Here is a 15,937-nt window from a genome sequence, read left to right on the forward strand (position 1 = left end):
TTTTGTTTTAAAATCAAAATACAGCAAGGCTGCTCCAAGTGTGTTCTAATTGCACACTATGTCCACTCTATGCTGAGGCCATTATATCCTCTGTGCAGAGATCAACCTGAAATAAGGCTTAGACTATTAACATTTTTAAGTAGTCTAATTATTGAATTATTCCTTGTCACATTACTTTTTAATAAGCAAAGTGAGATTAACAGGTCACTTACCAATCCTTTGTCTTGCCCAGTACCGACACCAAGAAGTGCAAAGTTTTTTAGCATTTCACAGCCTATAGCGCCACAGCCAACCTAAACAAATGACATTCTTAGAGTCAGAAACGTAAGTGAAAAATATGAAGACAAGTATAATAGACAAGTCCTGTTACAACTTTGGGCCATTTATTCTGCAGTGGCACACGTCAGAGCTGCTCTCATTATTTTGAAGACAGTGTATGTCAGTTGTATTGACAAAGCACGTGCGAAAAGCGGAACAGTGTCAGTCATACTCACCAAAAAAACATTCAAATCATGCAGCTTCTGGCACAGAGAATCTCCAATACAAGCCCTCAAGGCATCATACCTATCTCCCCTATGCAAGCACAGAAGACAAAAACCAGAAGACTAATAAGTTGTCATTTATCACAGTAGCATCATTGATGCCAAACTGCACTTTGACATGAACTAAGAAAACCAGACCGAGTCCCCTATAACTCCTAGTCCTCCCATGCTCAAATACGACACATTCTCAACCCCAAACCTGTCCCTCCAGCAAACGGTGCTGAACTAACTTTCAAAGACATCTTCTGTGCCTGCTTGAGACTCAGATGTGACCACTAGACTGTAGTCCACAGACTGTAGTTATATTTACCGTGGGAGAAATTCTTCAGAGCCCGTCTTTTCTAGAGGCATCACAATGTCTAACATATCTATATATAGCTGTAAAAAAAAAAAACAAACAAGAAAAAACCACATTAAAAATCTGTGAAAAACATTCATGTTGTTTTAGTTTAAAAAGCCAAGTAAATATTTTCTATATACAACGGAGTCTAGAAATTTAGAAGCACTACGTTTTTACTGTCAGTGGAAGACTACACAGCACTCGGTTCCCTATAGTTTACTTTGCAGTTTTAGTGGACAGGAAAAAGAACCTGGGCACTGAGGGTGAAAAAAAGGTCACTGAAACATGAGCCACAAGCTTTTGACTTCTGACAGGCACGCTACCCCTCCAAATTAGACTGTGAAGTTTTTAAATCTAACATTATTCTGACACTTACCCTGAGAGTCTGAAAGCACTGCTCTTATGTACAGTAGCTTAACCTGGCATCTGGACTACCTGACATCTTTGCAGCCATGCACTGACAGGCCAAAGCTCCCCTTGCTTGTGGGAAAAAAGAATGGGATGTCTGAACCCCAAACATGAAAATTTTAACTAAAAGTGGCTGCACTTTTATTGTGCACATAAAAAAAAAAATTACATTTTTTCCCTAAATTCAGTCTCAATCGTTTTTTTTTTTTTCCCCTTACAGAAGTTGTTCAGCCTATTTTGATCATTCAGCAGTTACACACAACCATACATGCATAACATCACTGCCAATATAAAGATCCAAACCCAAAGACAGCCTTACCCACTGCTGCAACGGTGAAAATTTTCCTGTTACTGCTTTCAAGACTTCCTGGCTAGCAACACCACCCACTGCTGCAGCCAGAGGAGCTAGAAATCCCTGAGCAGTCCTAGACAACCATTTCACTATATCTCCGTTCACCTGAGGCTGAAAAATAAGACATAACAACAGATTTATCCATTCAATCGAGCAAGTCAGTGCTTGACAGTATCATAGATTATTTTCTTCAGAAAAGACAGACAAATTATTTCACTCCGACTAGCAAAAAGCTTTCCAGCCAAGAGAGATCCCCTGTATACCCTGTACTTGTAATATGCATTTATCTAAAAACTGGATTCACACAGCCACAGGATTCAGCCTTCACGCCAGGTGAACGTTTGGTTGAACCCAGGCTGAAACACCATTCTGTTTCTTCGCTTCAGAAAGCCAACAGATCCATCTAAAGATGGACACAAAGACCAGAACAAGGACCAACAACTAAAGCATGGCCTTTAGGCAAATAAATAAGCGCATCAAAAATGACTCATAATGACGATGATTCCTTACTCACTTTGTTTTCCAGTGTTTCACTTATAGATATGGCTATTTTCAGCATTTCCTCAGCATCTTGAAGGCATCTAGACACCGGGGTAGAAACAGCAACGATCACTTAAACATTCCAGAGCCCTTCTAGAAATACATTTAACGGAGGAGAAAAAGGACTGGATACAGTAGGAAGAGTTTAGAAATTTATATTGGCTTTAACAGCGAAGATAAAAGATGCCCTTCTAAACGTTAGGGTTAGCTCAAAAACAGAAGTCTCAGTAGAGGAGCCCATGTGCAAGTCCAGTCTTAAGATTTATACTTTGTAAGTAGTTTTGTCTCATTTAACTCAAAATTATGCACATCAAGAACTACAGCTGAAACACAATATGGAAAATGAAAAACAAATCCTTCAGACTTTTTTTTTTTTTTTTTAAAAATCCATAAGCCACAGGATAATTCAGGAATCACCACTCAAATAACTTCTCCGTATTAAGCCCACAATGTGAAAAAACTGGAACAGAGAAAGACTTCCTCCAGAAGCATTTTCTGTCTACCTTGGCCCAGAAAACGTCATTGTTATTTGGGAAAGCCCTGTTACAAACCCAGACACGCATTAGGCAACATTTTTCAGCTAGATTTCAACTTTTCATTTCTATGTCATCTATTAAGTACCAGACAGACAAGGTACCCTGCTGCTCATCAAACCAGTAACTACAATAAAAGGAGAGATCTGTCCGATTCAAGGCTTAGTAAAAACAAGACTTCTGCCTTACCCAATGTTTGGTCCGCGACCAAAGTTCTCCTGGAAGTGGTTCAAGGCAAGCATGGCAACATGGATCTGCAAAGGTGCCTGTTAAAAAGACAACAATAGCTGTTGATCAGTTACAAACTTGAGAAAATGGAAGGAAACAAAAGTACCTATTTGAACTCCTATGATAACATTTCACTTCCTTGTCTCTTAACCATACCGCTCAAAAAAAAGTTTTTAAATAGCATTAAAAAGTGAATTTGAAATACCTTACGCTAATGTTTTTACAAACTGGGATTAGAAAGTATAACTCAGTGGTAATGCAATACCCTTCACACACATTCAGCACCCACTTAACTAAGTTCAACTAAAGAGTCCCCAGAAGATTTCAGTGCTGAAATTGGAAAATGCAGTAATCTTCTTTTAACTAGACATCAGACTGCACTGCATTTTGCCAAATATCAATACCAAAGCCCAGTATTAAGGGTCAAACAGGGAAGTCAGACCTTACATGATCAAACAAACAAAAAAAATCATCAGATCAACATTTTTAGTTTAAAATTTTAATAAGCCTGAGACCTACATGTCTTGCACGTCCATAACAGTTCACTAAAATTTTGTCACAGGCAAACACTGTTAACTTCCTCTCAGATTTTAGAAATACCTCTGAATCCTTTTTCAAAGAAAAAAAAAATTATTCTTACATTGTTAACTCCAGTTTCCCACCAATCTATGATCACCTTCTTCTGATTATCCCAAGCTTTGACGCCAGTGTGATTTTTATCAACCAAACATCAATAAATATAGAGGAAAAGCCATTGTGTCACTTGCAAAATTTACAATCCCATGAATTAAACACTTACGAAAAACGGGGATTTTAAACAGCGGGGGGGCTGAGCTATGCATTTACAATCTACTTGGGGCAAATCATGGATAACAAGCCTCTATGGTGATCTAAACCATAATGTGTTTTCTGCGTAACCGCACAAACTGATACCTCAACTCTTATTTCACACTTTAAACTTCACTCTTACAGAGTAGAGTTAGGAAATTACATTGTTCTACATGTAAAGCTGCAGATTCCATGTAGTTTTAACATTAAAGCGCTCACACCCAAATCCCAGCATGTTAATTACCTGAGGCTTGCTAAAATCCGCAACAAGGCATAATGGATTTGTTATCTGCTTCTCCAACCGTTCCTGGAAAAATAGAATTCATGGTAACAACAGACCCACTTGAGGATACGACAGTCACTGCTACCTGACAAGACAATACTCTTCCTGGAGAGACTAAGAACCAAATATCCTTTCTTACTAGTATTGCTATTACTCTCTCCATTATTAATGCCACAAAAGATGCATAAAATGATCATCTACTGTAAGTTTTGTCAATCAAAAATGGTCAGAGAGATGTTTCACATCCTAGTGGCAAGACCCATCTCTTAAACTGCTCTGAGGTCGGCTACCAGAGATTCTATAGGCAACTGGCTGTTTGCTTGTGGAACTTAGGAAACTACTACTCAGGAAACTACTGCTTCACAGACACAAGATATTGAGCTGTGCATTCTCATACCAGAAGGTGCTGGTCCTTTATCCCAGCTTTTTCGAAGAATGTTTGAGGGCAGTCAGTATTTACTTTCAGCAGGCACAGGAAGGCACACAGCACCACGTAGCTTGCACCTCTTATCCAACTGTCTCTTCTTCTCAGAAGGCCGCCAAGAAACCACAGATTTGTAGACCTTCACGGAGTTCCCAGCAGTACAGGGACAGGCTGCCCATATATTTTTTTTTTCCTCTACGCTGGCAGGTAACTTTGAAATATTTCCTATTCTCTACGGCTTAGTAAATCAATATTACTATTCTTACCCGATAGAATTAGTGTAAACCCAAACTCGCGGGTAACCAAATCATGCATCTGCTGAACTCCGCTTCCAGCGCTCAGACTGTTAACACTCAAGAACCCAGTAACATCAAGCACGCACTTACAAAGTAAAACGTCTTGGGTGTCTTCACCTGGACAGCAATGCCTCCATGTAAGTAAGGCTCCATATCTGATGTGTTTCCAATGCTGAAGGAATAAGGCGACACCACTGGAAAGTGAAAAGAATAAAAAGGGACTGATAATTAAAAGTATCATCGGATACTGTAATTCTGAATACAACACGGTGGGGTTTTGCCAATGCTTTCTACGCTGTAATTTCGTAGTGTGCAACCTTGCTTTGAAAGCATAAACACAGCTGATCCTCCTAACAGGATTGTCCCTCTCTGCCAGCTTCTGGGTTAAAGTATTAGTTTCACGTGATCTGTTATGAAATAAGCTTTTTAAAGTGGCAGCAGATTTAACAATAATTCTGATGACCGCAGCTCTGTAACAAAAATTAAATTGCTTTTTTATTTACACTGTGCACAGCAGCGTCCAGTATATTGCTCAGAGTAGGATTTTAGCCCCGTGACTAGAACAACGGGCAATTAGAAAGGGCAGCTGGAGCATTTAAGTCACATCTTTCCTCTCATACCACCTGGAGAATCGTTCAGATAAAGCAAGAAGACACAAAAATTGTTAATTCACGGAAAACTGAAACCAAAAGCTGGGCTGCGATTAAGAGGAAGGAACCGAACAGCACCAGCAGTAGCAAAACACAAGGGTACAGAGAGAACAGACTGACTCAACCACATGTTTCAAGGGTACTGGCTTTCCCACAGATCACAAAACAGTTTGAAACAACCAACCAACCCCCACCTACCCGCTCTCTCTTCTGCTCCAGACAAACAGGCATTCAGATCTGGGAATTGGACAATTCCCCAGCATCCAAAAGGAACCAAGTATGCCTTGAGACACTCATGATGCAGAAAAGCACGGTAAACTTTAAATCATGAGAATCGCTTCAAAAGCATGCTCAGAAAGAGAGCGATATCAATGCATCCTTGTACATTTAAATTGTCACCCAAAAAACTACACGGCAAACAAAGTGGTGTTAATTTAGTCCAAAACCATGACAGAAGCACAGGCATTACTGGGCCCTCCAAAAAACAAAACAGGTTTGTCACCAAACTAATTATGGTAACCTCAGAGCCTGCCAACTCGTTTCCACTAGCTGAAGAGTTTCCACTGCTCCTTACACAGCAAGATGAGTTTGGAAAGACTTTACTAAATGGAAATGGAGTCAAGACAACCCTAGGAAGACCTTTGCACCAGAAAGCAATTTTTTTGTGCAAGCTCACTGGAGGTTTGCATAACCAAGCAGTCCTCTGGCTACAGTAACTACCACTACAGTGAGCTACAACAGGCCAAAAAATAACTACCTTGCAAATTAGTCAGCAACAGTTTACCTGTTATTTGGTGTGTGGATCCATTTAAGCATGACATCCCATTAACTTCCCGAAAGGTTAAGAACTGTCCTGACTCAAGCCTGTGGGGATGATTTTCAAGGCATGTGACAATACCAGGATTTGACTGAAAGTGAAAACGGAAAAGTTAGCAAGGAGGAAAGCGTCTTGTCTAAAGGAGTCATGCTTCATCACAGACACATAGCTTTTTGCCTATTGAAACTGCAGCCTCTAATAGTCTTAGCACCTCAGTTCTGCCATAACAAGAGGGTTACCTACGATAACTTTTTCAGTTCTATTGTTTTCAGTTTAAGTGTTTTCATAACACAGACCTCCTTTTTACCTCTTACAGTTCTTAGCACGTTAGCAAACTGCATGTTAGTTCTTAGCAAATTCATTTTTCTGTTCTGAAGTAGTAGCAAACTTACCCCCTTTTTCCAAACCTAAAATAGACTATACGTACAAAGAAATTTTCACAGACATTAAGAAATAAGATCTTGTGAGTGGTCCTTACTACTCCATGCTTCCTTTCCATTTACTCTCCTTAAAAAGGACACCCCAAACTCATTCTTGAAACTTAGGAAGCTTACAAAGCTGGACATCCTTAAATACAGAAAAGCCCCAGCCTCAAGCGGATCACAAGCAAATGCAGGAATCTTCAATACCTCATCCTGTTACAGGATGCCATGCCAACCTCCCATGCACACAGAGACACCTCTGCAGTCGGAAGACACCTCATCAAAACCTTGTGGTGTGGCTCAGGCTGTAACATCGTGGATTTGCAAGCAAGCCTCGCCTATAAAGTCTCCTGCTACCCGTTCCTGAGCTCTCAATATTAGAAAGATTTCAGTTAAGTAGCATAAAACTTAATTACTACAGCAGACTACATTATTCTCTGTGACATGGAGAATAGCAAACAAGTTGACCAGAGAAAGTTGTGCCCTGATTTAGGGACAGAATGCCACCTCAACCCTGTCCACAGGAAAAGAACAGCCGCTTGATGGTGGTTTTGGTATTGAGTTGTAATTCTGGTCAGCTTTACACTTCAGAGACTGGCAGCAAGGTTCAACTGAACTCGAGTATCAGATTATGAATATAACATAGGATATATATACACATACACAAATATATGTTCATTCCTTGACTTGGCAGGCAATCAGCACAAGCTATGTAACATAACTGTGTATTCTTTACGTAATTAATGAGAACAATCAAGTCACCCAATTCCCTTTTAAAGATATCAAAGAACAGGATACACAAATCATATAATGAGATTTAATTCAGATCAAACCCAACTTGCTATACAACCCTTTCCAGTTCGGTTCTTATTACATCTAAATTGGAGATATGACAAAAGACTTGCAGTGAGTGAGGTTATAGTCTGCGCTTCCAGAGTTGAGAGAAGGGGCTAAAGTCATTTCCACTTATAAAACAATAATAAAAGATCAAATGGACATCTGGACATTTTGCACAGGAAGTATTAGCAGTAATATGCTCTTCTCGTCACCTCTGCTTTGGTAGGTTGAAAAAAAAACATTTAAATTTCTCTTTGAAACAGGCTGTCAATCCCCTTGATCATTCCAGCAGGCCTCCTCTGTACGTGATGCAGTTTCTCATAAAAAAGGGCTATTTTCATGCATATTCCAAGGCTTTCTGAGAAGACTAAACCTATTTTCACACCAAGGCTATGTCCCGTTCTCTCTACATCTCCTCATTTCTTTCTCTCTCTCTCAAAAAAAAGACTCAATATTGTGATGTTGCATTTTAAGTACTGATCAGGAGGCACGACTATGCTCTACCATGTTAGCGTGTTATCACTGACACAAGAACAAAATAACTTTGTTTGCCTCTGCTATACTGCCAATTTTCAACTGCTTAAGAGGCTGCTGAATTGAAACACTCTGCTTGGTCACATAGCCAATCATTATAAAAAAAAAAAAAAAGTTAAAGCAGTACAATGACTTCTATCCCTTACTTGCGTTATATTTGAAATGAAGATCTCCTTTGGCTCCTCTCCCGTTGTATCCAGCACTTCAAATTCATCACCAAAGTCACAAAACAAACGTGAACATATTCCATATACATCTGCACTGATGAACTACAAGAGAAAGCCGAAAATCAGGAGTATCCCTAAAACAGCACAAGCCAAAAGAACGACCTCTCACATTCAACCTTGTCCAAACCTTGCAGGTTTGACTTCTACAGTGGAAACCTTTCATGTGCACCCAGGCCACTGGCTATAGAGCACAGAATTAATGACAGACTTTGAACCTGCATGAGCACTTCAGAATCCCGACACAAAAAACAGGAAATCACACCAATACGTAGTGAAATAGCAAAATACTACCATTTCTACTATTGTTACATTCAGTCTCAGCGTGTTCTTTCAGAACAATTATGGGTTAACAGTGAAAACTATTTCTTTAACAGAACATCGGTTTTTTTTTTAGGGACAAAGCTATGGCTATCTAGGCTGATATCGAGATAAAGCAAACCCCCAAATACAGAGTAGCAGCGTTGTACTCCAAAAATGCATACTGACCCATCAACATGCTATCTGCATAGAACTATATACCTCACAACCAGCTTTCTCCATTTCCAGATGGAACATGCTGGAGGTTCAGAACGCTCATTATACAGATTATTCATATGTTTCATTTTTTATATTACCTTAATAGGTGGCTGCTGAGCGTGACAGAAGTCATTAATCTTCTTCTGCAATGACAGGCTTACTTCAGTCAATATGACACACTGTGAACAAGAACAGAAATAAATCTAAGACACCAAAAGCAATTAACATCTTCAGGCTATGGAAAAAGTAGTGCTAACAGCAAGTTACTCAGGTGTCCTGATTCCTTTCCCACACACAATAGAGAAAGTTGAGTCTCGACTCGGTTTTCTCATTACACATTAGCACAGACAGGTTACTGCTCCATAAGTTCTGGAAACAAGATGAGCAAGAGCAGGAACAGCAAATTCCCACCTTTTTTTTTTTTTTAACTGCAGCTGTGAAACTCCAAACCTAATTAGAATACTTACAAAAACAGTTATGGATAATCTCAGAGAAAATGTAGGCCTTGAATTTTAAGATTACAGTTAGCAAAACAAACACAAATGATACTCTTTAGTGCCCACCAAGAAGTCTGCACAAGCTTCACATACTGTTGCTCATCAAATTGCAGACATACAATTTCTACAAACATTCTTTTGAAGTTTAGGATACTATTGGGTTACAAAGCATATGCACTGCATCCCATTCAGCTATACAGAGCTTATTACAGCTGGGACTGGGACATTCAGAAACTTGGTGAGCTTGGGTATAACCAACAGCCACACCGTAAAAGTTCCGTACTCAGACTGAGCCATGCACACAGGGAGGAGACAGCTGACTGAAAATTGAAAACATCCTCATTCCGCCACAAGGAGCTTATGTTTCATTAGATACATACATAAATGATCTTTCTAATTATATAGCCTGAGTTTCTACTGCCTGGAATACAGCACACAAAATACATATAGAATATCTGTGCCATGCAGCTGCAAAAAAAGTCATAGTTTCACCTTTGAACAAAAAAAAATAATTGTATAGCAATCTCACTTAGCTATTTATTGTCATAGTAAAGTGTCATAAGAAAGTGCCAGGAACACAAAAGCACTGTTTCACCCTTGAAAAAAAACCAAGCACAACCATTTCATCCAAATGTCCACATACAAGGCCTACTTCTTTCTTTACATTATCTCAAAATGTACTTTAAAATTTGTTTTATTTACTTACATAAAAAAATCCAAATCGTTTGCTCTGAGCAAAATACCACATACACCTGCTTTAAGAGTGACATACCTGGTACTGCTTTAGAAAAGACAGATCTGTGGTTTCATCTAGTGGCACAGTTGAGGCTGCTACATGGACATATGGATTGAGTTCTGCAATACGATGAAGCGTGGCCTCAGCCCTGAAAGAACAGCAACTTTCAAGTTTTATATGCATCTACAAAACTGTATTTTCGATACAGAATTTCATACCACACACGCCCTACAAGAATCCCTCAGCAAGTCTCTTGGCAACAGTCACCAACTTATTTATTCACACTTAGATTCCTAGCAGGTCTGGGGAAAACGGCTCTATCTAATATACAACAGGACTCACTGACGGTCTGGTGTCACGGTTGTCTTCTAGTCTCGCATGAGTAGCTTAGAAAGCCCAAGGAAGAAATGCACCCTGGCCCCCACTATTACATTTACTTTACAAGCTCCCAACTGCAAGAAGTGAGATGTTTGACTCAGACAGAATGCCCTAGACTTCCCCCAATACCTACTTGGGCACTGTACTCAAAGTAACTCCAGAGACAGGGTTTAAGAAGTATTTGATTTGTATTAGCAGCTCTTGGACAATGAAGTGTTATTTTTGCCACTGATGAAACTGTTAATCCTAGTCAAGTTCAGTCCTCCCTCACTCCAAAGACTTCACCAACCTGTTCCTTTGACTGGTAATATCATCTTCATGGATGAAGAAGTTGATCCCCAAATCCCATTTTGTGCACTGCTTGGTGTCATGAACCGTAAGTGCCTGAGAAAGTTTGGCAAAAGGCAAAGAAGAAGTGAACACGGTTATAGCACCCCAAAGGATGGATTAAGCCCCACATAAAATGCTGTAGGACAAACAGTGCAGAAGATATAGTTGTCCCATGTATAAGAACAAGCTCCTCCAACCTCTTTTCCAAGAAAACTCTTACTGTTTGAGAGACAGAAACGCATCTGCAATATGCACTTCATTAAGCATTTTCCTCTAACCTTGCAGTGATGAGAGCTTTTAAATATCAAGGATTATTTTTGCCACACTGCAATTAATGGCCAACTGTGATCTGTAAATTAATGGACTCCCAAACTTATAAACAAGTTTGATTTTTTTAATTGGAAGAATAAGTTTATAAAGGCTTCTCTAATAAAATCAATCCCAGCAACACAAAAGTAGTTGTTGGATTAAAACACCCAACCATTCTAATATCTACACAAAAGGATTCTGATGGATGACACAATAGGATAACACATTTTGAATAGTTTGGCTTTTGAGTTTATACCACTCCTTTTAGGAGAGGACACTTTGTAAAAAAGGATTCAATGTCTGATCAGCAGCTGGCTAAAATATTACATGAGGTATTTCAGAGTTCAGTAGACCTTAATGTGAGACTCTGACCATACCTCTCAAACAACCAGATTATTAAAAGTTTTTACCACCAGGTCCTCAAACGTTTTGCAATCCTTCTACTGAAAGACAGTTTCAGAAACTTAAGATTAGCTAGCTGATAGTGTTGTCCCTTTTTCTTCTGCCCCCCCCAAGAATACCCAACAACAGAACTGTTTTACATACCTTTACCCCAGCCAGAATTATATTTTTGGCTGAAAAAAAACAAACAGAAAGAGAGAGGGACTATTGCAGATTTCTTCCAAATCTGTAATTGACTAGTTATGTAGGTGGACAATAACTGTCATTGATAAGAACTTCAGGGTTAGCTTAAGAGTTCGTTCTCTTTTACGTTTGGCTCAAGCATTCTACAGCACCGCTGAAAGCAGAATAACATGAGCAAGGTTAAAAAGGCTCTCTACATTTGTCATTTGTCAGCTGTTCATCCCACAAGCGTGGCCACAGAGACACTAACGACAAGCTGCAAAATCTCGTGACTCTGTTCTGGCATCTGGTGTAGAGTACCGTTAAGGCCAACTGAACGGGCAATACATCAGGTAAGAACCAGTCAGGACAAGTCTTGCTCATAAAGAGTAAGGAAACTTGTTAAAAAAAATCTCTTGCACCAAGGCAGTTATGCATTTTTCACCAAATTGCATCTGTTCTCCTACCTCCCACCCCCCCATTTCCTACATGGGGATAGTTCAGGCTATAGCTGTTCCTATATTACGTTCATTGATACTGATGCCTAAAGGAATAACTTGGATTATCCACCCTCAACCTTCAGCCAAGACACAAGATTTTGGGTAAAGCGATCTGGCCTGTGAAAGCACATTTTAAAGTAAAATTTGAAATGTTGTTCTATTAAAAAGCTTACTAGAGAAAAGTCCAGGATCACTCCTACATCTGCTATATAACTCATACGCATCAGGCGTATACAAATTCACTCAGATACTTTGGACATGCTCATTACATCTAAAATCAGCTTTCCAGGAATCCTGGGAAAGTATGTTAGCATACACTTGTGTCTGCTTAAATAAACGTTACCCAACTTACCAATCTCCACACCGAGGCCACCTATACCGCTCAGGAATACATGGGATTGAGCCATCTTCTGCATTGCCGTGTCTCCAAGAACATACCTCTGGCGACTACAGCAAAGACAAACGCAGATCAAAACAAGATACAAATAAAGAGTGTATGAAAGCAAGTCAAGAATTACCAGTCATTTCCCAAAAAGTTCAAATGTTTTCAGCTATTCCACCATCCCAATCAGTTTCTAATCTGCAATACCAAGTTCTACAGACGAGTCTGTGTCACTACTGACACGTGCACAGTTCCATTTAACAGCTCTACAAGCAACTGAGGACGTAACATTCATGAACTGTACAGTACTTTAGGAAATAAATGTGTACCAAATGTAGCATCTGCACTCACAATCCAAATAGTGAAATACACTTAGTGTGAAATACACTTTTCAGTGCCAGGTTTTAGAGAAGAGAATTAACTTTTAATTTTAAAATCCCTGTAAAACCTATTCAGGATTTTTTGAAATTAACTACTGAAGACACAAGCCTTGTCTTTCACATTACTGCATGTAAATGTTAAGCATTGATGAAAAGTTAAGAGTAACACTTAAAAATCGGATATTCTTACCTATACAAAGCATCATCAATTTCCATAGAGTCTGCTGCCATGATGCAATGTGATTTGTTTACACTAGAAGGGTTACAAAAAGAAATAATCTGATTACATTGGGTGCAATTTCACAGTTGGCCGCCCCACTCAATTCTTCAATAGAATAACCGAAAACCAGAAAAAACGGTTACACAGGAATCACTTTGAACATTAAGAAGCTGATGAAACACCACAGCATCTAGGTAATTAAAATGCACAGGAGCCAGAAGACAAGAAGACAAGAACCCCCAAACTTCAATAAATTATTTCAAAATACAGACAGACATATTAATTTCCCCACTGAGGAGACGCAAGACTTGCTTCTTGTATTTGCCACTAAAGCACAATTCCATTTTATATTAACAGCTCCAAACTATTTAACTTGTATCTTCCTGATTAGCGCTTATTTAAAAAAAAAAAAAAGATAGAAGATCCCAGAATGACCAGGAGTAATTATTTACGCTGCATTATTTCTACGTTAATTGAAAACCCTTAGGAAACAAGTTACTGTTTTAGCTAGCTGAAGAAATTAATACCCAAAGATCTGAATTAATACAATATTTAACTAAGATATCAAGTTAAACAGTTCCATAGGATTTTAAGAAAAAGCATAGTTTGTATTACTAAGGCCTTCAGTCATCAGCAAAGACTTTCCTCCTTGTTAAGTTACCCTAGTGATAACTAAGCACTAGGATTTTGGAGCAAACTGTCACTGGTTGACTTGTTTCTTAGTTATGCAGGCTGGGAATTGGTGCTTCCTAGACCTGGCAGGTGACTGCTGCCAAATACAGGACAAGGAAAACAAGTTTGATCCAGAAGATCCGTTTCCATCACTACTAGGAAGGTACACACCTTATTTCAACTCCCTACAAGCTCCCTTGGAAACTAAACGTGACTGACGATCCTTTCTCCTGTGAGATTGAAAAGGCCCAGACACACTCATCTCTGAGAGCACAGATATACCCTAAAACAGCTTCCAAGGCAATCCTGCCCAAAGGTTAAGTCCTATTTACTGTTCAAATGGTTTCGGCAAAAAATTTTAACATTTCTGATGTGCGGCTTCTGCAGCCTGTCACAACTTGAAGACTACAACATTCTGACCTTAAATTTGTCCCTTTGATTTTTCAGGCTGACTTACAAAGCGTGCAAAAAAGGTAGTGCAAAAAGGGACGGAATTACATTGAAAACAAGCCACAAATCTCACCAGTTAATGTCTTCCACAGTGTGGATACTAAGTGCTACGTGTAAGCTAGCACACAAGACAGTCAACATGAGTCAACCTCCATCACAATCTACACCACTAGTCCCTTCAGCGAAGCTCCCTTACACAAGGGCTAAAGACAAGCAACGCCAATGTTACCAGACCATCCTATGACCCAGATCTCAAGACAGAGCAACACATCTCATCTCAGAGTCACAGGCTTCAGTCCCTGATTAGGTAAAAGCCTTAATTTCAGCCACTGCCTGGGCCACAAGACTCAAAGTTCCCCTCAAAGCAAGCCAGCGCCATCTCAAAACAGCCCAAAGCAACCATCCCCAAGCCGCTCTGCTCCTCCACAGTCTCCCTCCACAAACAGCACAGGCCCTCTGGGACTGCCCAGCATAAACAGATTGTGGTACTAAGGATAAACCTACCCCTGGATAAAACACCCAACTTCCTCTGCTGTGGCTGTCGACAGCCATCTCAGTCAGCGTGCCTTCCCAAACAGCGTTTTGTAAACCTACAAAAACCTAAACCTACTCCACCTGTCTCACGTAGACCCGTTTGACACTAGCTCTTCCAATATATTTATCAATTCCCAGTTCTCCTCCCACATTCTCCGTTAAGAGTGCTGAGCTGCTGCCAGCGTACTCGTCAGGTACAGCAGAACACCTCCTTCCAAAAGAGGATTTAGTGATACTACTGTCAAGTGGCTCTCGTACAAAGCTTTGTTGATGTATTCGTGTATCCAAGTTATATCTCTCATTTTAGTTCAAATAGTATTGGACCTGTCTCAAAGAAAGGCACGTAATATGGGGAGAGCCATTCTAACATAATGTCCCAGTTCTTACCAGATGCTTGATGTTTATATGCTCACCTGTTTCCTTTTAAAAGGCAACGCTATCAATTTTAATGCCGGGCTTCTATTTAACTCTGTAAGTAAGGTCCTTCATTTCTTAAAGCCTCAGCTGCTTGCGGGACATAACCCAGGGACAAACTGAGCAGTTACGTGTTACCAAGAAGGACTAAGATGCTCTGAAGAGCAGCGAAGGCACAGGAGCTGTAGCCAGGGGGGCTGGTTTCACAGTGTTTCTTACCTCCAAGTCAGCACCGGCTGAAACAGTATTAATTACTTGCTGTTCAGCAGGCTGGGATGGCGGGGAGGCCTGGATTCATCCCACCTCCCCAGGGTTTCCAGAGGCGGGTCCCAGCCGACGCAGGCTCCCTGTTCAAGAGAGAGAGGACGGTCAGCCCCACTGCTGACCATTAGCCCCGCCGGGATAATGGGGGAAACGCGACCCCTCGGATCTACTGCGGGGAACCGAGACAGAAACAGACCCGACCCAGGTCCCGGCAGAGCCAGACCGGCTGCAACCCCCGACCTCGACCCACCAGCTCCCGGAGCACTCCTGAGGCGCTGGGAACCGCCACCCGGCGGGCTGGCCTACCCGGGACTCGCCGCCTCCCCGCCTCCCGCCTCAGGGTCCCCCCTCCTCGGCCCCGCCGCCGCCCGCCCTCACCACGGCGGCGGCCTGGCGTTGCGATGAAGGCCCGAACGCTGCCGGCGGCGACGGGGGAAGAGGCAGGAAGGGGGTGGAAAACGGCAGCGCCGGTGCCGGGGCGCTTCCCCGCCTGCGCCGACATGAGGGGCTGGGCTAAGGCAGCCCGCCCC

General features: G+C 40.8%; 1 protein-coding gene across 1 annotated transcript in view; it reads right to left on the minus strand.

Moving 5' to 3' along the window:
• The window catches only part of UBA6 (ubiquitin like modifier activating enzyme 6), a 33,883-nt gene extending 17,946 nt beyond the window's left edge, over positions 1-15,937 (minus strand). The window contains exons 1-18 of the mRNA XM_074147164.1: positions 15,786-15,937; positions 15,363-15,490; positions 13,044-13,106; positions 12,444-12,538; positions 11,574-11,602; positions 10,678-10,772; positions 10,047-10,158; positions 8,876-8,956; positions 8,181-8,303; positions 6,209-6,332; positions 4,865-4,968; positions 4,016-4,078; positions 2,905-2,981; positions 2,157-2,223; positions 1,610-1,753; positions 853-920; positions 495-573; positions 213-293 (exon numbers count right to left, since the gene is read on the minus strand). Coding sequence (XP_074003265.1) covers positions 213-293; positions 495-573; positions 853-920; positions 1,610-1,753; positions 2,157-2,223; positions 2,905-2,981; positions 4,016-4,078; positions 4,865-4,968; positions 6,209-6,332; positions 8,181-8,303; positions 8,876-8,956; positions 10,047-10,158; positions 10,678-10,772; positions 11,574-11,602; positions 12,444-12,538; positions 13,044-13,084 — 1,383 coding nt within the window. The 5' untranslated portion in view covers positions 13,085-13,106; positions 15,363-15,490; positions 15,786-15,937. The remainder of the gene's footprint in view (positions 1-212; positions 294-494; positions 574-852; positions 921-1,609; positions 1,754-2,156; positions 2,224-2,904; positions 2,982-4,015; positions 4,079-4,864; positions 4,969-6,208; positions 6,333-8,180; positions 8,304-8,875; positions 8,957-10,046; positions 10,159-10,677; positions 10,773-11,573; positions 11,603-12,443; positions 12,539-13,043; positions 13,107-15,362; positions 15,491-15,785) is intronic.

Source organism: Numenius arquata, chromosome 5 (genome assembly GCF_964106895.1).
Source record: "Numenius arquata chromosome 5, bNumArq3.hap1.1, whole genome shotgun sequence".
In the NCBI taxonomy this organism is placed as follows: domain Eukaryota; kingdom Metazoa; phylum Chordata; class Aves; order Charadriiformes; family Scolopacidae; genus Numenius; species Numenius arquata.